The sequence below is a fragment of the Rhinolophus sinicus genome, chromosome 3 (genome assembly GCF_057876585.1).
Source record: "Rhinolophus sinicus isolate RSI-liver-muscle chromosome 3, RSI-T2T, whole genome shotgun sequence".
NCBI classification, from domain to species: Eukaryota; Metazoa; Chordata; class Mammalia; order Chiroptera; family Rhinolophidae; genus Rhinolophus; species Rhinolophus sinicus.
This window is the reverse complement of record NC_142503.1, coordinates 134,759,889-134,782,233: the sequence shown is the minus strand read 5'-3', so window position 1 is coordinate 134,782,233 and position 22,345 is coordinate 134,759,889. Positions and strand designations below refer to the sequence as shown.

The 22,345-nt window shown below is 37.7% G+C and overlaps 1 protein-coding gene across 9 annotated transcripts in view; it reads left to right on the top strand.

Annotated features, from left to right (window-relative positions):
• The window catches only part of MEIS2 (Meis homeobox 2), a 201,833-nt gene that overhangs the window by 5,997 nt on the left and 173,491 nt on the right, over positions 1-22,345 (top strand). For all 9 annotated transcript variants that reach the window (XM_074327925.2, XM_074327923.2, XM_088797131.1 and 6 more), the window contains 3 exons: positions 684-734; positions 1,507-1,656; positions 11,288-11,402. In XM_074327925.2, coding sequence (XP_074184026.1) covers positions 684-734; positions 1,507-1,656; positions 11,288-11,402 — 316 coding nt within the window. The remainder of the gene's footprint in view (positions 1-683; positions 735-1,506; positions 1,657-11,287; positions 11,403-22,345) is intronic.

The following is a 22,345-nucleotide window of genomic DNA, read 5'->3' as shown; positions in this document are numbered from 1 at the left end:
CTCGGCCCCGGGAGTGAGGCTACGAGAAGTGAGTTATTTCCTCTGTTTGCCGGGGCAGGCGGCGGAGCCCAGGGCAGCTAACCCAAAGGAAGTAAGGAGCGGCGGAGGGCAGGCCGGGGAGGTGGGGAGGGGGGTGAGGGGGCAGGTCAGCGCAGGCCACTTTTAGGTGCGATTCTTTTGCTAATTTGCACGATTTCAATATTAAAAGTACCTAAATCCGCTTTCAAAGGCCCTGCCTCACCATTCATCTTGAGTATTTCCTTCTTTAGTGAAGACGGATTTCGCTGTGTGTGCTGTTCTAAAAAGCTTTCTCTCTCCAGAGAAGCGACTTTTTTTTTTTTTTTTTTTTTTTTTTTAAATTTGGCCTGAGGTCGAGGGAGGGGACGGTTAACGAGGGCTCAGGCAGAGAAAGAAGGCCTGGCCCTAAGAAAGCCGTCCTTACAAATGGCTTACTGAACATGAGGGGCAAAGATAGTAAATGCTTGGGCTCAGGTTGAGTCAGATTCCTATCCCGTGGCCAATGAGGCAGAGCTGATCAGTAATCACTTGGTTTTTCTGACGATTTCTTTAAGTGTGGGTTTTGCCTGGCTACTTGCCTATTTATTCTCACCAGCCCAATGCCCTTACCACCCTCACCCCCAAGTCACAGAGTCATAACTCCACACTCTAAACTTCTCTTGCAGATGATACAAGCAATACAAGTATTAAGGTTTCATCTTTTGGAGTTAGAAAAGGTAAGCAGGAAATGACACTCCCGGTTTGATTTAGATTTCCCAATCTTAGCTGAGTTGGGATGTTTTTAACAAACCTCCTGTCTAAGGGATTGAGCACCTGGAGATTTTGAGCAACATATTACTCGTCCTTCCTTCAAACTGCTTCTCAACCCAGGGGCTCAGAGGATGGGTGAATTAGGATAGCCCTGTTTTTTAAAGTAGCCCCCCCCCATTCAGGATTATTTTGAAATGCGGCAAACCATTTGTGTTACTGGACATTCAGCCTGCTTGCGTCTCTATTAGCTGAGCTCACCCTCGGCCCAAAGCGTGTATTACGTACAAGCAGAGGGAATCATCCTTGCTAGGTTGTCTTTACACTGCTGTGTAGTTCAATCACTTTCCCCTGGAAACATGCAAACCTCCTAGTTTATTGAATCGCAAATGCTAATGCTGTTCCCAGTTCCAGTGTTCTAACATTTTGATGTTATCATCAAATCGGATTTTCCTCCTTAGATTCCCAGTCTGAACCCAGTTATTTCCAGTCCTAGTTCTTCTCTCTTTATTGTAACTTGTTGCTCAGGGAAGTCTCTGGAGAATAATATCTACTGCAACAATTGCTCTATTGTTTCCTCGCCCTCAACTATTACACTCATTAATTAGACTTAGTTTGGAAGACATCTCACTGTTGCTCTTTCCAAATGTAACCTTGCAACCTGATATTTTTTCCTTTAAAAATGAAACAAAACAACAGCAACAATGTGAGCTGAACCCTCTACCATGACCCTCCTTCTAGGTCCACGAACTGTGCGATAACTTCTGCCACCGGTACATTAGCTGTTTGAAGGGGAAGATGCCCATCGACCTCGTCATTGATGAAAGAGACGGCAGCTCCAAGTCAGATCACGAAGAACTTTCAGGCTCCTCCACAAATCTCGCTGACCATGTAAGTCTGTGAGCCTTTGGCATTCTTTTAAGACCATTGGGCAAAACATTTTTAAAAACGTATAAGATCAAGCTCCACTCAGCTTTCTTTTTAAATGATTTGGTTTTTTTGGGTTTTTTCCCCTTCTTTTCTCACTACCTCTGACATACTCTTTCTCCCTGTTCCCCCTTTCTTGGACACTGCCCCCCCTCCTTATTTATGTTGAAAACCAAAAAGAAAAAAGAAAAAAAAAAAACCTGAGAGTTGATAGAGTGACTTGTGCTCTTAATGTGTAAAGTTTCCTGGATTTGGTGACTTGAATGTTAGCAAATTGTCTGTTTGATATGGTGACTGCCGCCTTTTCTGCTTTCTGAACTCTGTGCAAGGGAAAGAGGCAAGACAGCTAGCTGGACAGGATGGAGAAGAGAGGACAGAAGAGAAAGAGAGAATTGGGGAGGGGGCTGATTTCGCAGTCATTCACAGAGATGACAATCCTGAGAATTATTGGCACTCTTGCATTGCATTAGAAATAAAAGGAGTGAACACTTTACAATTCTCAGAGCTTTTGCTCTATAGAAACTTATTGTCAGAATATGGCTTTATTGCCAAGTGCCTGAAGCATCTTCATAATAAAAGACAGTAACCTTGATGAAACAATTATTAACAATGTATTGCAGAAAGCTGAAGGGAATTGTGATTGAGTAACCGTAGGTTAGTGGTTGAATTTTAACACTTTAACAGTTGGTGAAGGAAGACGAAGAGTAGAGTAAGGAGCAACTGTGGATGTCAGGCCAGGAAGGGAGATTTCTTTCTATTCTGTTTTTAATCCTATTTTGGAACTGATCTAGTGAGTCTGATGCTTAAAAAAAGCATATGTAGTGAGATTGAAAATTTGAAAAAGAAGCAAAGAGAAAAAGGATTGCAGCTGGTAGGAAAGGCAAGAGTGTGGAGGTTAAAGAGTGGGTGTGAACAGCAGTTTATTTATAGGAACCCAAGTCTGGGGGCGGGGGACAGGGTGTCTATAGATTGCATTCAATTGAACTCACAACCTAAATGATATAGGCTGTAGTCTAATAACTTAGTGGCTGAAATATTAATTTAACACTCTGTAGAGTTATACAGGCATTGAGGCTTGAAGGCAGTTTGTATCACCACCACCCTCTCTCCCCACCCCATTCCTGGGTGTTAAGAGAAACGAATTGAGATGCCTTGAGAACAAACCTTATGTGAGGTTCTCCTCCCTCACCCCCACCCCACCCCAAAAAGTTTTGAAAATGTGCAGTCATAGATTTTAATTATTAGCCTCTGTGCTGTGTGGAAAGCCAGTCTAAGGACAAAAGTTTCAAAAAGAAAAAGGAAAAAACTATCTCAATCCAGGATGTCTAGTTCTGAGACAGAATAAATACTGTGGCTTTGAAAGCTCCTGTGCCCGTCTTTACTCTTGGCTTCTCCCAGCAAGATGGGGGACAACTTCTGGAGCTCTTTTGTAATATTCAGCGTATTAGCAGAAAACAAAAGGATACAGCAACAGCTCTGGAAAGTTTATTTGCTGATATGTAGCTATGTGATGTGTGGTTGTGGTCCAGGAGGCATGACACGACCTTAGAAATATTTGTTGTTGTTATTTATTTCTTTATTTGCATTGCTTCCTGTTTCTAAATTCATACGCATTTTGCACTATTGGGGGAATGGGAAGGAATCTAGTTAAGTGGTTTATAGAATGAGAGGTTCACAGTTGCCTACAGCCAAAAAAGCTTTGCTCGTGACATTTCCAGGGGCCTCGACTACTTGGTTTTCTGGAACAGTTTCTTGACGACTGTTTTTCAAGTGGATGTATAAAACTAGAGCATGCTGATGTTTATAGTGTAGAGGTAAGATAAACTAGACTGTTTTAGCGTATTAGCTGATAGACAATGCCAATTTATGGAACTATTGTAATATTTAAATTATACTCAGGAAGGAAGTTGTACCTAAGAGGATAATGCTTTAATAACTTGACAATCATCATCTTTGGATGAAAGAGTCAACTGTAATATTTGTTGGTCCTCTTGAAAGCCCCCAGTCAAGTAGATATGACAACTGATTTATTTTGAACCCATGAGGGCTTGACACCTCATTGGGCATCAAAATTTAAAGCCTTTTATTTCCTAGAGATCTGAACTATAACATTTTTACTTTAGCCCCCTGCTATTTGTTTTGAAAGGAAGCAATAATTTGTTCCACCAACACACTGAGTGGGAAATAGTGAGATTTGCCACAGACTTGAATTTTATGCAGGAGGTGAGAGAAAACCTTGGAGAGTTTTCACCATCTCTGCTACTTTTGTACCAGAAGTATATTGATTATATTCATTTCCAGGCCTCCCACTACAAAGCGAAGTCTCTTTATGCTTCAGCCTCTTCTGCAAGCATACCCTCCCTCAACCCCCCAGCCACAAAAAAGTGAAAATACCACAGAACCACTACCTGAAAAGTGGTACAAGTGGGACATTTTCAGCATGTAAATGTGTCCAATTTGAATCTCCAGGTTTACTTTTTCATTTGCTTTGATATGCATATTTAATACATCGCCCCAGGCTGGATCTCATTTGGTGCACGCTGGTGCAGGGGTGATGATGAGCCACTTCAGAAGGATCTAGACAGCGTGTTGTTTTCTCTGTTTTATCTGTTGGCCCACTATTCTGATCTACTGTGCTTCCTCGTGGTTTTATTTGCACATGAAATGCTGAGAGCATTTCAACTTATTGGCTATGAATAATGACAGCTAAAAAAGAAATGTAGTTTAATTTGTTGTGTGCCAAGGTTTCACTTGTGGAGGTGACAGTTTGTGACAGCTGTTTGACACCCCCAAAACACATACACCTCTATTCTTATTAAGTGGTAGCAAGCTACACTTGTGTGTGTGTGTGTGTGTGTGTGTGTGTGTGTGTGTTTAAGGAAGGAGCAGGCAACGAAGGAGTGAGAGAGAGAACAAGTATGTAATTCTGTATAGTAGAAAGCAGACAGAGAGCATCAGGAGGGAACTAGGAAACTACTAGGTACCAAAAGAGCTTTCAATTTTCTTACTAAAAATTTTGAAAATAGAAATGAATAAATGTAATTGATACAAATATATTGAAAGCAGGTTTTTGGACAGACTTTTAGGAGTGAGTTTTATATACTATTGCTTAGTAAATCAAGCTGCTGTCATGCTGATTTCACATTCCACAATTTTATGTAAATAAGCTGATGTAACATAGATGCATTAAAAGAAGGCAACTATAATGTCTTCTCTTCCATGTTACAGTCAATAAAGATATGGAATTTGTTCACTTATTATTAACACTTACATGATAGGCAATAATAAAAGGATGTTTGGAATTAAATGGAAAATTCAGTTTGCAACATTGGCTAATATTTCAGTGTGTTTAATAAATTTATAATGAATGCTTATATTTTTAATATTATAATGTAGTTTATGTTATACTTATAAGAGTAATCGTTATACATATAAAACAGCTATTACAGTATTCTTTGGAATATCGGGGAGAAAAAACTATGATGGTGAAAGGAAATAGAGTTCTATTTTCCAGCTGCAGTTCATGTTAAGTTTCCCAGACATTCAAATTTATCACGTTTAAAATAAACATGTCAAGAAGCCAATTCTTTTTAAACAAAAGTTTCAACTTGAAAACTGTTGTGGAATAATTATGCTGTATGTGGAATAATTAAGTCTGTAGTATTTCTGAATAATAGGTGATATCCACATTATCTACTTTACATAATTTTAGGTCAAGTCTTTAACTCTAGTGCAGATAAACGAAAATGTGTCTTTATATTTACATATAAAGGTGTTACATATCATTAGATCAAGTTTAGACAAAGAAATATATATTTTTTGGAATACATTCTCTGAGCTAAGTTCTCTTTGCCTGAAGTACATACAGTTTTATTGTTATTCCTAATTAATGTTCACAAGGAGTTACATTTTATTTTTTGGATGAATTAAGTATAGGGAAGAAAATACAATTATATTTATTAACAGTAATAAATGCCTTAGAATTGACTAGCTCTGATAATGTGACTAATAAAAGAAAAATTATTTTAATTTCTGTGTTGAAATCTGTAACGTAAATGAAGCTATGCTGCTATTTTCTTTTACACCTCTGAACATGTCAAGTTTATTTATGTCACTACAGTTTTAAGAAATGGGTTAAGTCAGAGGGGAGAATTCCCAGAACCTTTTTCCTTACAGAATATGAGCAACTGTCTATAGGCAAATTCTTTTATTACCAGAAAAATTAGAGAGAGTAGAAGTGGGATAGGTTTAAGTGACTGGTCTATAGAATGTCAAGGGGGAAATAATGGGATTCTATAATAACATTAATGATACGAATGATTTATTTTATCAGATAGTTTCTTACATTCTAGTGTACGATTAGGCCTTGGTGAGTTATCCAAGCTCTCTGGGGAAAGTTCTACCTTTCAGACCTGTTCACCAACTCAAGGAGACGTGGCTGAGGGCATGGGTTGCTATTGTCATTGCATAATTTCTGGTGATTGACAGTTTTTTTGTCAATTTCCCATCAATAATAATTACATTATTTAAATCATTTAGATTGTGCAGTTGGAGTATATTTTCAGTGTAACTGGTAAGAGGACATTAAACAAAGATGTACTTCATAACCACGGACATTCACTATCAGATTAAGAATTTATTTTCAAAATTCATTTCCTCATTTTCTTTTTCAGACTGAATGTTCTATGCAATATTCCAACACTGTTCAAAACTATAGGAGACATACTATGACATTACACCAACAATACAAGAAGTTTCTATCTTCTCTAAAAGTTGCTCCATTAAATGGAGGACTCATTTGCAAAGAGTACTTGTCACTTCTGTGAGAGCTGCTCACATATTAATTCCCAAAGCTTAATAGAGGGGTGGAAGCAGGAAGATGAGGGAAAGATCCTGGCTCTATTTACATTTTTAAAGATCGAATCCATGTTTTGAAAGCACACACACTTCTCCCAAGTTCTTATGTCAACTTCAGAATACTGAAGTTGAAATTCCAACATTTTTTCAAACCATACCATTGACATTTTAAACTTTTGTAGGCTTGACTACCTCATGTTAGGAGTTTTCATCTTATTTTTTAAAAAAATTTTTTGCATAAAATGTTAATTAGGAGTTAAAATGTTGTAAAGTCATCGGAAATATGTTAACAGTATTAACTATGTGTGCTAATACAAGTATATCTTGCCTTTGCTGTTTAAACATATCAAGTCAAATTAGTTTTGTATGCTGCGTTTGCTGATTAGAATGTCTTTATATATGTTTAGTATTACTTTCTCCGAGCACATGTTCTGAATTACTTTACTGTGTTTTCCAAGCTCATAATTTTCGACTCAGTGTTATATATCACGTTTTCATTGTACAGGTTCTAGAAAATCAAATGCTTATTGTAAAATATTTTTAATAGTACAAATAAGAAGTGGAAGTGACCTAAGGGATTATCTTGTCTAACTTCTTAATTTTAAAGATATAAATAAAACAAGTTCCAGGAAAATGAAGTTCATCACTTGCTTAAGTTCTTATGATCAGTTAGAGGTGGCACCCCAGAGTCTTAATTCCAATCTAACGCTCTCTCTTCAGTATCGCATTCATTGAACTACCTTTTCATTTGGGGTCTGAGATGAGTTTCAGGTTATTTTAAGTAGAACTTGTGTGTAGTATGGCTTTTTTTCCCTCTCCTTGAGGCCTAATACATTTTATTTCCCCAGTCCATTTTTAGTTTATTTAGAAACCCTCATACATTTACTCCATTGTCTCTTTTGGTGGAAGAACCATGAGCTGTATGGAATCACTTAAACAGGAAAATATCACCAATTCACCAGGACTTATTAAAGAGTATCCTGTAGACAGGTCCCTCACAGAAATGTCATAATGGTGTAAAATGTTACGATTTCCACCATATCTGCAAACTCAACAAAAGAGGCACACGTATGATTTGCTTCCTACGCCCAGAGACTCTTGTCTTTTATGCACTCTTTCCTAGATTTAGCAAAATTCAGTGATGGTGCTAAATCAGTTTTTTTTTTTTTTTTAACTTTCAAGGGAGAAAACACTGGCAGAATTGTGTTTTCTAGGGAAAACTGTGTGTAAATGAGAAACAGAGGAGAGCAGCAGAGTGATCTCCTGTGGCCCGGCTCCTACAAGCTCTCCCCATCTTGTCTCCTGCTTTTATATTAATTACAAGTTGCATTATCAGCTGTGAGTCTGTAGCCCAGCAAATAGAAAATACTGCCCCTGGAGACCTAGCTTCTTGTATCTATTTCCATCTCCTTCTATTGTGCTCCACTCAGTATTCACGGCTTTTCTCCTGCTAACACTGCTCTTTAACGCAATTACATAAGAGCAAGAAGAGTACCATATTTGACTCCCAATTATTAAAGCCACTGGGAATAGAAACATGTTTACTCCTTGCCCTCGGGTGTCTTCATGATACTTTTGGCTGAAGAACAGGACATATATTGTGGAATGCATATACCTGAATATTCACCCACACACGTGCACACAGAGAGCATTTCTCTTTATTTTTCTACGTACATTATGTGTTTTACATGCTTTCATGTGCCATTTTGGGTTCAAGATTCACTAAACTCCTGCATATAACTTGGCAGAAAGCCAGACCGTTATTCTTGAAAGATGTAAATTTGGAAACTATCTAGGGAGGGAAAAGAAAAAGAAAGGAGATGTGATATAAACAAATATTTCAATTTAAGAAAAAAATGGTGTTATGGGTAATGGGTTCTATTTTTTTCTGTCCATACAGGTTATAATTTTTTATGACCAAGGAGGTAACAATCTTTTATTGACCAGATTATCAACATTTGTCTTTGTATATGATCACATACGTCATGGGGGTGTAGCTGAATCTGGGCAACCTTGGGGGTAACTCCTCAGCCTTGAAACCCCAGATGGATTTATCTGTTTTTCCTACTTTCAAGTTAGATGAATATCCTGGTACTCAGCAGTTTGTGTCAGTCTCTCAAACTAGATCATAATACTTGAGACACTCAATGGAAATAAACGTGACACTTTATTAGGAGAGCATTTTTGAGGATCTGAGGGAGAAAAGAGGGAAGAGATAGAGGTGTGGTGGGTTAGAGAGTGAACTTGAGCCAATTTCAGGTCTGGGCTGACAACCAAAGACCCAACTCATTTGGAAGAACCAGCTGCTCTTAAAGTAATATTTGCTTATGTGGCTTATTTTTTACAACCCTTTACTTTAGAAAACACCTCCTCCAGAAAACCATCGAAAAAAATAAACTGAATTACAAATTAATGAGGCCTGACTTTAAAACTCAGTGCACGTTTGACTGATAAGGACAAATCAGAATTTTCACTTGCAGGAAGCCTTTCTGGGGCTATCCGTTCAAATCACCATAGTGTCCAAACAGAAAGCCTCCCTCCAGCTTCATTTGAACGATGACGTAATGGCTATTGGATGACATTTGCCTTAAAACATAGTTGAGGTGTTCGTGGTTAATTATTGTAATTTTCATGAGGGGTAAGGAGCTTTTATAGCAGCCGGCTTCATAAAAAGCCTGCAGTGCATAAAATTAACATCACTTTCTGTGTACACTGAAAAGTTTAGCTTAGGTGAAGGTGTCGCAGCTATTGCATTTTCTAAAAGAAGCCTCTAGCCAGTGGTGTTGCAAGATGAAACTCACTCCATGCTATTGTTTCTTTCTCTCTTTTACGTGTAATTCTTCTAGCTCTTACCTGAGTACCATCCAGCAAACAGCTGAAGGATGCGAAGAGGCTGCAAAGCTTGAAGAACCCGTGTTCTCTTTGCCTTTAGGTTGAAGCTACTGGAGTGGTTTCTGACTTAGATCAAAAGAGAGGGGGCAGGCACGACTTTGCCTTGATACAGGCAGCAGAGATCCTTGGTTTTCATTTTATTTTACTCAACATCACTCCGTACTCCACTTCCTAAAACATTTTTATTTTAGAGATCTATACATGTGTCGTATTTACAGTCACAAAATTTCTGCTTAGGGTTTTCGCTTTGAATCAGTTGCATGCCTGATGGTAACGCCGGTAGCATTATTTGATGTAGATGTTATTAATCTATAGAGCTTTGGATAATTTCATCACCTATCAAAAATGCTGAATATGAACGTACAATCAGTTTGTAACAGATCTGTAGAGGAAAAGAAATCAGGGTATTTTTTTGTTTTTTGTTTTTTCATTTTTCATTTTTCATTTTTCGGTGGTTGTTCAAATAAGAATAGTCCCCTATTCAGTCTCCCCTTGGTTTATTGATTTTATTTTGGTAAAATCTTATGTTCTATATACATTATAGAGTTGCTATTGGGAAGAATAATAGACTGATTTTCTTTCTGGTAAACTATATGTAATGACAACACGGCAAGATTGCTTTCAGATGGTCAAGATGTTTGCATGTTGCCTACAGGCATGTCAGTTTGTCTGAATCTTTAGTTACCAATTCTTGTAAGAAGAAATAGTGTACTTTGAGAGATTGATGTTGTTTTTTAAAATGTTTCCCCCAAAGAATTTGCTTGCCGGTAGGTCTGCCGGCTTAGCTGAAGTCATCGCATACAGGTGACAAGTGTGCAGCTCTGGCCTTGAGGCTGGTCTGTTTCATGTGCTGTTCCTACTCTCCGTTTCTGCCAGAGGAAATTCCATCTCTTGCCTGCCTTCATGTGGTGCTGATAAAGTCCTTCCTGTACATTAGAATTCCTGTTTTCCTTTAAGCAACAGCAGGGTATTGGGAATGATCAGGAAAGGGGAGGAGGCACAGGAGAAGAACACGCTCAGCAAAGGAGCATGAGCTGTAACTCTCGCTTTGCCTCGCATGTCCTGTGAAACAACTGGTTCTTCCAGGAAAAGATACTGCTCTGTGAATTTAAAGCCCTCGTGGAGCTCACATCAAAGTCCTGTCTGGTTTATTAGATGGTTAACAGTTCATAGGTGTTTCTTTTTGGTTGTTGTTGTTATTGTCGTTTGTGCAAAGTAAAGCAAAACTTATCATTTATTAGGTACTGATGCCGTGTCTGTTGGTTGTATAATCAGTCCATGATAATTTTGAGAGTTCATTCAGACTGTGCATCAGGGCAAAGCATTTGAAACGTGTGAAAGGCTGTGTCATACATTCTTGAGTCTGTGGGTATTTTTTTTTTAAGGGAGTCACTGAGTTTTGTAGATGTTAATAGTCTGAAGTATTTAGTAACCAAGAGCATTGGGAACTGTTTCTTGGAAGAGTGCACCCCAATTTAGATGGCAAGAGGAAATATGACTTAGATTTTTAAGCAAGCTTTTTTCCTGACTTAAAAATTAACTTTATTGAGGCATAAGTTGTATATAATAGAAATGCCACCACTTTAAGTATCTATTTCAATTAGTTTTAACAAATGTATACATTGATGCAGCCCTCAGCTCATCAAGGTTCTAGAGCATCTTTTCTTCTTTCTGATACCTATTGCTGAAAAGACAACGTCCTATATAGTGTGGCACCTATATATGCCTAGTTCCGCAAATACTAATATGCACACATTTTTTGTCTCTCTCTGCACCTTTCTTCTCGGTTCCCCATTTATGGCTGTAATGGTAACCGTGGAAAAATCCCTTGGAATCCTGACATCAGAATCCGGCATCTTGGCGAGATCACGATGACGCAACCTCCACCCACTCGGCAGGCACCCCCGGGCCCTCCAGTGGGGGTCATGCATCCCAGAGTGGAGACAACAGCAGTGAGCAAGGTAAAAGGTCAAACATTTTCCTCGTGCAAAGTAGGCATGACTAAAATAACTTCAGTATTTTATATCACCAGTGCATCTGCCTCCCTGTAAACAGGAGAGTGGCAGGTTAGGGAGCATAATCAGCTGCTATTTAGGGAGACGCTGTTTCCTCCCCTTAAGTTACATTACTTAAAAAAAAAAACAATTCAAAGTGAGATGTCTAGTCTTTAAGTAGGCATTACACTAACAATTGATTTGTTCTGCCAATTCTATTACAAATTTCGTTATCTACACTTCTGTGTGTGAGAGTAAGTAGAATGACAGATCTCATTTGCAGCTATGATGCAATAGTTTGAATTATACTATAAACAGGATATTTTGTTTGTAATATCCACTATGAGAATTCTCTGTAATCAAGCAATGATGTCTCTAAAGCACACAAGATGCAAAAAGCTGTTCTTTTTAGCTCTGGAAGCACTGGACGAATTATATATGAAATCTTATCTTGAGAAGACAGATTTTGAAATTCTTAGAAGGTTATTTGTTTCCATTCAGCAGACATGGTGACTTTTGTCACAAGTCCTAAAAATTAAAATAATCAGAGGGCAAGGAGGACATCAACTGTGGATGACAAGGAAGCCTAGTGTAATTTAGAATACATTTTGTCATTTAAAACTCACCTATTGCACAGAAAGCAATTACAGATTGGTAGGGATGACTCTTCTATGGCTAAAATGATTATTTAAAGAAAGATGCATTATTGAATGTGGGCCAGGAAAGTATATAGATTTTACTTTTTAATATTTTACATTAGATGGTGTCTGATCTCCTAGGTCTATTTTATCTCTATTATGACTATGTTTATGGCCACAATATTTAAGTATTAGACAGTCTTCCAAGTAGAGGACAGTTTAACAGCTTGAGCTGTAGTCATACATGCCATTTAAAAGAGGGTGGTTGATGTAGGGTGAGTGCCTTCACTCCTACACGTTTCTGGCTGTGGATGTTGGAATCCTGGTATTCAAGAAGAGTCTAGGAAAATGTTCCCTCTAGGATGCCGGTCACTTGTGAATGGGTCCAAATCTAGATTTAAGGAAGTTGCAACTGACACAGAAATGAATACTATCAGATGGTAAATTGTAGAAGAATTTGTGAATCATAACTATTGAGGTTTTATATACTGTTTTTATTAGACTAGTTAGATTGTATATAAGACAACTAAATTATAAGGCATTTTGAAGATGACATGTATATAAATTCAATGTATGTGCAATGCAATGGCTTAATTGTAGTTTGATGTCATGGTGATGGACTGACTTCTCCGTGTGGTTAAATCTGGAAAGCTTTCTATGACGCCACTGTCCTTACCACCCCAATTGCTTCGACATAAAGGGCAAAATGTATCTATTAATAAAAACAAAACACCCTAAACACTGTACAAAAGAGGGGAAAAGGAGAAGCAGACTTAGTGGTCTAATGAGGCTATCTTCCAAAGACTTGTTGTGTGTGAGGCTCGCTTTGACCTTTCACTTTGCTCAGGAGCCCAGCGCTTCATTTTTCACATTCTTGCAATTACGTTAACGCTTCAAGCATTTCTGACTCCAAGTCAGCTAGCAACACCAGGCATAACTCAACACTGTGAGTTTTTCTCCTCTCTGTAGATTCATTAACAGGTCACCAAGGTCCCAACTGAAATTTAAAACTGACTGGTTCTGTTGGGTTGGTTGAGTTATGGCAAGGGAGATAGCAGGAAAGGACCAGAGAAAAGGGGAGAGGGAGAGAGAAGACCCTGGGGTTTGGAGCAGGGAATAGTTGCAGCAACGGGCAATGCATGGCGTTTTATCATTTTGTTCTGTTGTTTGTTTGTTTGTTTGCTTATTTATTTATTGGACAAAAAAGAGAAAACCTCTGAGACTGATAAACTGGATAAAAATGATACGAACAAACTTTAATGTTAGGGGTAGCCGCACCCACTTATCCGATGTTGAAGGATTTGATCCTCGTAGGATTTTGTTCCTTTAATCATATCTCCATGGGATTAAAGAATGGACATGGTAGCTTATGTGTATGGGTACCAGGAAGTCAGTCATTTTCCTGTAGTAAAGTGTGAGGGACTAAAAAACATTATGATTCCAATAAAATGGAGATTGTTTTAGCATGGACAATTGCTTACCTGGCTTCCCACATCAGTGGTTCCAAAACACATGTTTAAGGGTGTGCTGTTTTTTTACAGCAGACTCTAAATTTTGAGGGACAGATTTGTGCCCATATTAGTCTTTTAAACATGTTTTCAAGATATTTTGCTATTTTGTCCCACGGAATTGTCCAGGGTAGCTTTCTGTGGGAAAGATTAATTATCTGCTTCAGGGCAAAGTCAACAAAGATATTGACTGAAATCACATATGCTTATCCTAGGTTAAATCTTAGGGTTGATATATAATGGAAGACCTAAGAGGGAAATTTATGTTCTTAGTATTAAACATATTATAATGTTTCATTGGAAATCAAGTTTGTAGTTTAGAAAAGAGTTTTCTTGCTTATTCATAATTTATTAGCACAACAGGCATATGGAAAACTGTAAAATGATTCAGTTTCAAAACAAATTATGATAAACAGAAAAAATAGGGATGAATTCTACTAAATACAATGTTTTCATACACATTTTAAATTAAACTTTAATAGCCATATGCTATAAAACAATACATGCATTTATATTGCTTTATAATTTTTGTGAATATTCTTACTAAAATGATTTATGCAAATTTTTACTTTGGAACATAAAAATACCTCATTTTATGACTTGATAGTGAACAAGCTACAGTTACACAGGTGAAAGGTCATTTTTTTCTTCCGTAGTGTTTGTGCAGCAAACTGAAAGGAGGAAAAATATCAAATTTTCAAAATCTTGTAAGAAGCAAACTTGGTAAAATATAAAATCTGACTCTGCTGTATCTTTCAAACAGCACATGCCTAGCAGTAAACTATATAAATATGAACCAGACTTTCATTCACTCTGATTTCTTTTGCTAAAAGCAGCCAAAGGGAAGGAGTGTGTCTTGTTAGGCATATTAGAATGAAGAAATAAATTTGGTTTTTCAGGGATAGAATTAGAGTGCAGACTAGGGGCTCTGGGGAAGTAACTGGCCCTCTTTGTGTCTGGCTTCCCATCAGTAAAATGGGGCTTGATAATAAGGCTCGGGGTCCCTAATTCTGTACCTGCTGAGTCAAAAGCTGCTTTGTATTTCATTGTGTATTTTGCTAGTGTAAAGACTAGGAAGCAGCCCCCTTGTTCACAGAGCACTTTGAGAGCCTTGGATGAAAGGCACAATATATGTACAAAGTATTATTATTATTGATGGGTTTGTGTAACTCCCATTAGTGCTGATGGGAGTTACGCATGTGAATTGGCAAGAGAATAGACCCCTCAGTGTTTAGAGCACATGAAATTTACATTTTTTCCAGTGCTGTAATTGAGATGTTGACAAATTGGAGAATATTGATGAGCCTTTGTTTTAAGTATTTCGTGCCAAGTTTGTTTTATTTTTCCTGGTTTGAACAATGGTATGGGTTCAGCAGCAATGAATAAAAAGGGTAGAGTAAAGATAACTTTGTATTTCAATATTTTGATGTGCCAATATGAAATGAATTGTCTTAGGCAAATGGAATATGCTGTTTTAATCATTAGCTATGCATGAAAGAAAAATTGATGTTGACATCTTTGCTGTAAAATCGTTGTAATGGGGCCTTCCTTACAATTCATTTTTGTAAAATTCATTTTGTACATTTTGCAGCAATTGAACAATCCCTGCACTGTGAATAGGCAGGATTCCCAGAAATACCGAGACAGTTGGCCCAGTAACTGCTGAGCTCACACTGCACACCACACGCACGTTAACTATACTGTTGCCAGACCCAGTTTAACCTAAATACTGTAGCCTTCTAGCATCTATATGTCTCTAATCTATCAGGGCACAGCGCTGTAGAAGCCAACATGGTTCCTCCCAACTCTGCCACCTACCAAACCTCTCCATTGATCTCCATCACCCAGGCAATGAGGCTAGAATTCTATTGCTAGATATTCATTTATTTATTATACAGCTCTTTAACAGTCATGGTGTTGAAACCTAAAAATATCCCCCTTTATTTTGGATGTAAGTATTTATAGGTAAGCAAGCATCTAACATAGTCTTATGCTTTTGAGTGTATAATCCACGCTAGAGTTATAAAATAGTATCCTCCTCCACCAAAATAGTCCAGTTATATATTTAAAGGAGGGGGAAAAAAAATCTCAAACCCACTCATGGTGGGTCCCGAATATGTTCTACTGGGATTTCTTATTCAGTCTAGGAAAACTCTTGTCAATGGAATGTTTTCATAGTGGCGGCAATCTCTTTAAAATAACCCTAAATACAATATGACAGATGCCATCTGGCATAATCTTTTGCTAGTTGCTTTTAACTTTTATTTTTCCTAGAACTGAGTTCACCCAAAATTGGTCACTTACTCTTATGATAAATACAATGACATTTCTTTTCCTTCCTGTCCTCCTAATTGTATCAAAAATTCTCTGAGAATGTAAATGATAATTGAACATTGTCACAGAAGAAGCTGTTGTATATCGAATATTTATGTGGCATTTTCATTCCCTCCCCCTCCCCAAGGAAGTCAAAATGTATACATATGATCCTTTAACTATCAGTAAACATGCAGGTAATTTCTGTTGATTTTCTCAGGACTTTTTAGAATAGTAACCATTAGAAATAAAATGAAACTCTTCTAATAAATAAATTCTCTAGGAGCATGTAATGGTGCCCATAAATGCTTAAAAGCTTTCTATAATTGCTGTTAATTTTGAGTAATTTCTTCCTATATGTATCAACTTACTTGAAAAACCAGAGTTGGGATTTCTAGATTTTTTTTTCAACTTAGTCATGTAAAGGGATGTCTCCTGATGCCAGTTAGAGTTTAATTTAGAGTAGTAATTAAACTTGAATACTGCCTCATAAACAAAAGATAAACAATAAACCAGCCACGTTCCCTGCTGTTTCATAGCTTTCTTTCCCAGATGTTTTAGCCTGATAATTTTTACACAGTGAACTACCTAACATGGAGTTTTGTGGACAGAGGTCGAGAATGAACTTTTTTTTTCTTTTGTAATCCTTTTTTTTTCCCTCCCCAAAGCAAACTGCAGAGGATTTCCCACAATTTAGATTTTTTAAAATTCTGATAAAATAAATACTTACTGCAGATGTGCTTTAAAGATAACTCTAGTTCTTTTGCTTAGATACTGTTTATTTTTTGTCTTCAAAGCTAATCTTGTCATGATGTCTTTTACACTTAGTAATGTAAAGTGGAACATACTTCTATTTAAGTAAAATCTTGATAATAAGTCAGAGAAAGGAAATCTTGACAATGGATAGTTTTTCTTCTCACCCATTCCCTTGCTTTCCAGTCCCATGCATTCTCCCCCAACGACCAGCGTTACTTTATGTCTGTACTCTTCCTTGGGTTACAAGGGTTTCTCTGTCCAGTTCTGGACCCTTCCACTGTCAGCCATGATCTTTGTAATTGTCAGGTACTAGTCGGCTGTTCAATGCAGAAGCCATGTTATTTTCACTGGGTGGGGTAATTACTGAAAGCTGAGAATAGCTGCACTAAAGACAGAGGGATACTTTCATGATTCCATTAGCATAAGAGTGGGTAAATTATTCATGCCAAGTGAGGATTCTATGGGGAAAAGTATAGTTAATGCACATAGTTTTTAAATGTATCCCTTTCTGCTCTGAGACTAAATTCTTGTTGGAATCAGTTCTCAGACATTTACGGGAAAGCTCTGGTGGCGTGTTAGATGCAGTTCATCTCTCTCTGTTTGCAGCGCTCTCAATAGAGACCATCTGGCAAAGATCCAAAAGGTGATTAAACAAAATGATCAGCTCTTGTTGCTGTGTTACATGTCCAATACTCTGGATTAAAAAACATGACCCACGACAGTCAAGCTAACGTCATGCCGCTCCCCCTCCCCCCTCCCCTTTCCGTATAAGAATTCAGATGGTCCACAAATGTGTGTGCCATCTTTGTGTCCTTATGGCCCATAATCATGAACAGGTTGTGCAAATGGCTCTTTCTGTAGCACTGTCTGTTCCAGCAGCATAGAAGCATTTCATATTAATTGGGTCAGTCTAATATTCATATCGACATGGGGAAAAATTACTAAAATTTATTCTTATAGCAGACAATGAATATGTGTGCTTTCTGCCATGAGGGAAGTGAAATCTGACAACTGGCTTGTGCAACTGATTAATTTTTCTCGAAACTGGAGAAAATCAAAGCATGAAAAACTGTCATTCTCTGAAAACAGTGCACAACCCTTTGTAACTAAACAAAATGAGTTGGGTGGGGGGCTTTCGGGGAGCCTGTGGAAATAAGCTTTGGTTTTAATACCATAATCAGGGATGAATTTACAGTGCCATTCAGAGGAGTCCTCCCTCCCCATAAACAAGCTGATAATCACAGGGAAGCTGACTTCCAATTAGCTCTTCCTTCCCTCACACAGATCAGGGTGTTTATATGTCCTCCTTCAGCTTTGATATGTCACTGTGGAGTTGATACATCTCATGTCATATTCAAAAGTTTGGAAATCAAATGTTTTATTATGAAGAAATCCTGCTAATAGGCAAGGTAATTTTCAACCAATCATTTCACGATTGAGTTAAGGTTAAAAATGCCAAGATTTGTGACTAAGAGACAGATGTATCTTATCTTTGGGGGTTTGCACCACATGCCAAATAGAAATATAAATTGAACAAACCAGACATTGTGAGGTAGTGATCGAAGAAATATTGAGATGAAATCCTGAAATGGACTATATATATGCATAGTTATAACAATGCTGTGCAGTGCTTACATGTCACATTTGTATAAGCCTGAACTCTGATTTTATAAGGGGAAGTTTAATGTACATTAGTGAAGGCATTCAAAATAGAAGACTATTTCTAGGTTTTTCAGAGATTATGCTTGACCATTTAATATTGTGGGAATAATCTATGACTGATATTATAGGCTGAATTTGAGTGCACATGTCAAGAAAATATAAAGAATAAAGGAAAAGGAAAACATTCTTAAGCAACACTTTAAAACATTGTCAGTACTTGTCAGCTTCCCTTTCTAAGGGAGGTGAAAGCAGTAGGTTAGAAATACAGCCGGGCATAGTACTCAGGGAGGGGAAGTGAGATTCCCCTTGAGTCAGTGCAGTGTGGCAGATGAAAGGGACTTGCATAGCCTTGGGGGTCTTAAGGCTATTATAGGGCAACTCATGCTCTGTTATCATGCTGATTTTTCAATTGATTTTTGGCTGAACAGTACTTGTTGAAGCCCTCCAGAGCATCAAACACAGCTTTATGGTGCTATACGTTGTAATACACGTGTTCTCTTTTTCTCTTCCTTGTCTTTCCTGTGGAAGAAGAGTCCATAATGATGCCATGTTATTTTCCCCCCTTCCTCTTTCTATTTCTACCCTCACAGAGTTTCTTGAAATTGTTATTGGTTTCTTTTTTTTGGGGGGTGGGGGCATTGGGAGAATAACTTTTATTCATCTTCCTATGTTGACATTTGTTTTTAATTTGGCCTCTAAAAATATGTTGATGTCAATAGCAGACAACAATACAAACCATTTTTATCTACCAATTTTATCTCTTGGTGGTCTTGAACTAATCACTCCCTTTCTAGTGACCAGCAAGAAAGAAAAAAAAACACACACTAGGATTTCGTTAAAATCTAGTTTCTCATTAAAATGAAAGTGAATTGTTTTGGTATCCCTTCTATACAATGATAAGATCCCTCAGTGTCCTGGGGGTAGAAAGAGAAGGAAATAATGAAGGGAGTATGTCCCTGCTTTTCTTCTACCTAGGGAACTCTTTAGTCATCTCCTCTGTGAAGCCTTCCTGATTTGCCCAGGTATAGACCAGTGTTTACTTCTCTGCACACTGGTGGCACTTTGTACCTCTATTATAGCATCTTTCACATTTTGCATTGTAATCATTTGGTTTCTTGTCTCCCTGCTTTTCCAAAGCAGGGATATTCACTTATTCAGCTATCTAATAATAGTAGGCCCACTTTTGAATCAATAAACGAAATCCACAGGTTTTACATTTTTCTCTTTTTAAGGTGGAAAAATTGATCAAAACTTTGTGCTTATCAACTTTATGATGTATACCTGAACATGAATTAACTATATTGAACATATTGATACATTCAGTGAAATTCCATTACATCCTTCAGAGCTAATAAAGGTCTTCTTTTACTGAAATTTTGTTTTATACAACACTGCCTGAAATAAGTCAGTGGACCATCAATTCAAAAATTTAGAATTCTTTTGGTTATAGGTAGGTTCTTAAATTTTAGATTCTTATTTTGAGAAGTAGTTTAGGATAATACTTAAAATGAGATGTCTTATTTGTCCTTTAATGTTGTCTTAAATTATGTCCAGATGGTCAGAATTTAGAGATGGGATTACTCTTTATTATGTTATCTATACAAAAGTAAGTGTATAGCTATATTGTTTTTAATGTGAATGTGAACCTAATAAGGGAAACTGCTTAATGTGGCTAATAGTTTCCCATGGTGAACTCAGGGTCCATTTTGCTTATACTCCTTGTTTAGGATGATATTGACCTTGGAGGAAGTCATTGGTCTTCACGTACAGGTAAAAAGTCTGGAAGTAATTCTTGAATTTTTAGGCCCTGCATGCTTTTGTTGATTTCCTACATATGTCCTCCAGTTTTTTTTTCATAGTTTGCTTTTGAGTAAGTATAATTATTTTGGGTGATGCAAGCAAAACTTTGTAGTGAGCTCTTTTTCATCTGCTTGGGGATTTCGTCTAGAATCTTGGACTGTGAGTCGAAAGGCCTGTACTCCAGGGTCAGGGTTGTACTGAAAAGGGCACAGACTTAGGACACAGAGAAACATGGGTTCAAATCCCAGTTCGACTCAATATCTGCCAGATTCAGTTTCTCCATCTGCAAAATGGGGGGAAACCTGCATGCCTTCAAGGTTGTCCTGGAGAGTAAATTAAGTGAGAGTCCATGTTATAAGCGCATAACATGACCTATGCATGATTTAATCAATTAGAACCTCTCTGTGTTGGAATTTCTATACCTCACATGTAGAACACTAAATGATAATCATTACAGAGGCTGAAACTATTTTTTTTCTGAAATATATTACAAATAACTACAAAAAGTCTATGTAATTTTCAGGACAATATTACAGTTAAATATATTTTATAGGGTTCTAATCATTTTTAGACTAATAATTCACACAAGATGTAGCTGGATTATCCTTTGTAGTCGTTAGAGTGTCTGCTTCACCAAAACACTTATTCCTTAACCCTTGCTACCAGTTAGAGGTGTTACTGTTTCCTCAAAAAACAAGCATTCATTTGTTTTAAGTTTGATGATTTATAAAAGTAGACTAGGAGTGTAAAATTTCATATTTCTTCTTCCAACTAACCTTTGTAATAAATGCCATCCGCTAAAATAAAACCTCCAAAATTTCTGTGTACTAAATGTGAATGATGAAGAATAAGTTGATAAATCATGGATTATAGAAAGGCTGTTGAACCTACCTCGTGGGTGTCCTTTTATGACAGATTGTTGCGCATTGGGGCAGATAGGTAGGTACGCACATCTGTCTGGGGGGCAGGAAGCTCTCAACTACTCAAGACCTCTTCTGGTGAGTGTCTGCTGCTTAACTTCGACACACAAAAATGTTCATTGAGCAAGGCACTCTGGAAATAAAAATGTGGAAGTTACAAGGGTCCCTGCTTTCAATAATTGACCATCTCCCAGGAGGCAGGGGGCACCATGGCAACTATACACATAACTCTTATGCAAGGCGGATACTCATTTTGGGTGGTATGGTTCAAGGGAGACTTGTTGACATGGAGGCAATGTGGTACAGAGACAGTAGCAGCTCTGACCACTCATTGTTGCCCTGCCACTTCCAAGCAGCAATCTTCCTGAATGTTAGTTTCTTCACCTGTAAAATCATAAGAATAACTATCTCATAGGATAGTTGTTACTATTAATTAAACATTGGATTTTAAAAAGTCCAGGTTGGTGACTGACTAATAATGAAATCCCCGAAATATTCTCTTCCTTCAACATTTAGGGACCATATAATTGGTGCCAAGCACTGTTTTAGGTGCTAGAGATACACAGTGAGTAAGGTGTGGTCCCTCTCCTCTTCCTCCTCTCTGGTAACTCAGAAATGTAAAAGGTGGCGGATAATGTCAAGGTAGTAAAGTATTTCAGAGGAGGGAGTGATTAATTCTGTCTAAAATAGCTGCGGAAGGCTTCACAGAATTGGGGAGGTTGTAACAGGTTTTGGTGGCCTTCAGTGAGTGTTTCCTGGTGAGCAAGGTAGGGAGGGGAGGGGAAGCAGATGGAACAGCCAATGCAAAGGCTCAGAAGTGTGAAGCAGCATCTTATGTTCAGAGCAACAACCAGATTGATATTTCTGTTTGTGTGAGAGAATGCATGGTGAAAAGAATGGCTGAAGAGGCAAGTAGGGGCTTGTATGTGAAGATTCCCCTTTACCACGGTAAGAAGCTTATACTTAATCTTGTAGAGCACTGTTTACCCAACTTTCCTGGGGATAGGTAGCTCCAAAGAGGCATGTAAATACAGATTCCCTGGCAGACCACAGACACAGAATCAGGGTCTCCACGGATGGTCCTGGGAGTCTGGATGTTTAATGCATGCCCCAGGGAATCCCTGTTCTGGGACATGGGGAAGCCATTAAAGAAATTTAAGGAAAAGAAGTTCACGATAAGATTTACATTTGAAAAAACAGCTCTTTTAGAATGAATGTGGAGAATAATTTGAGGGAAACAAGACTAAGGATAGAATAAGGGTTAATAGTCCAGAAGACAGATGAGGGTCTGTAGTAAGGCATTGGCAATAGAG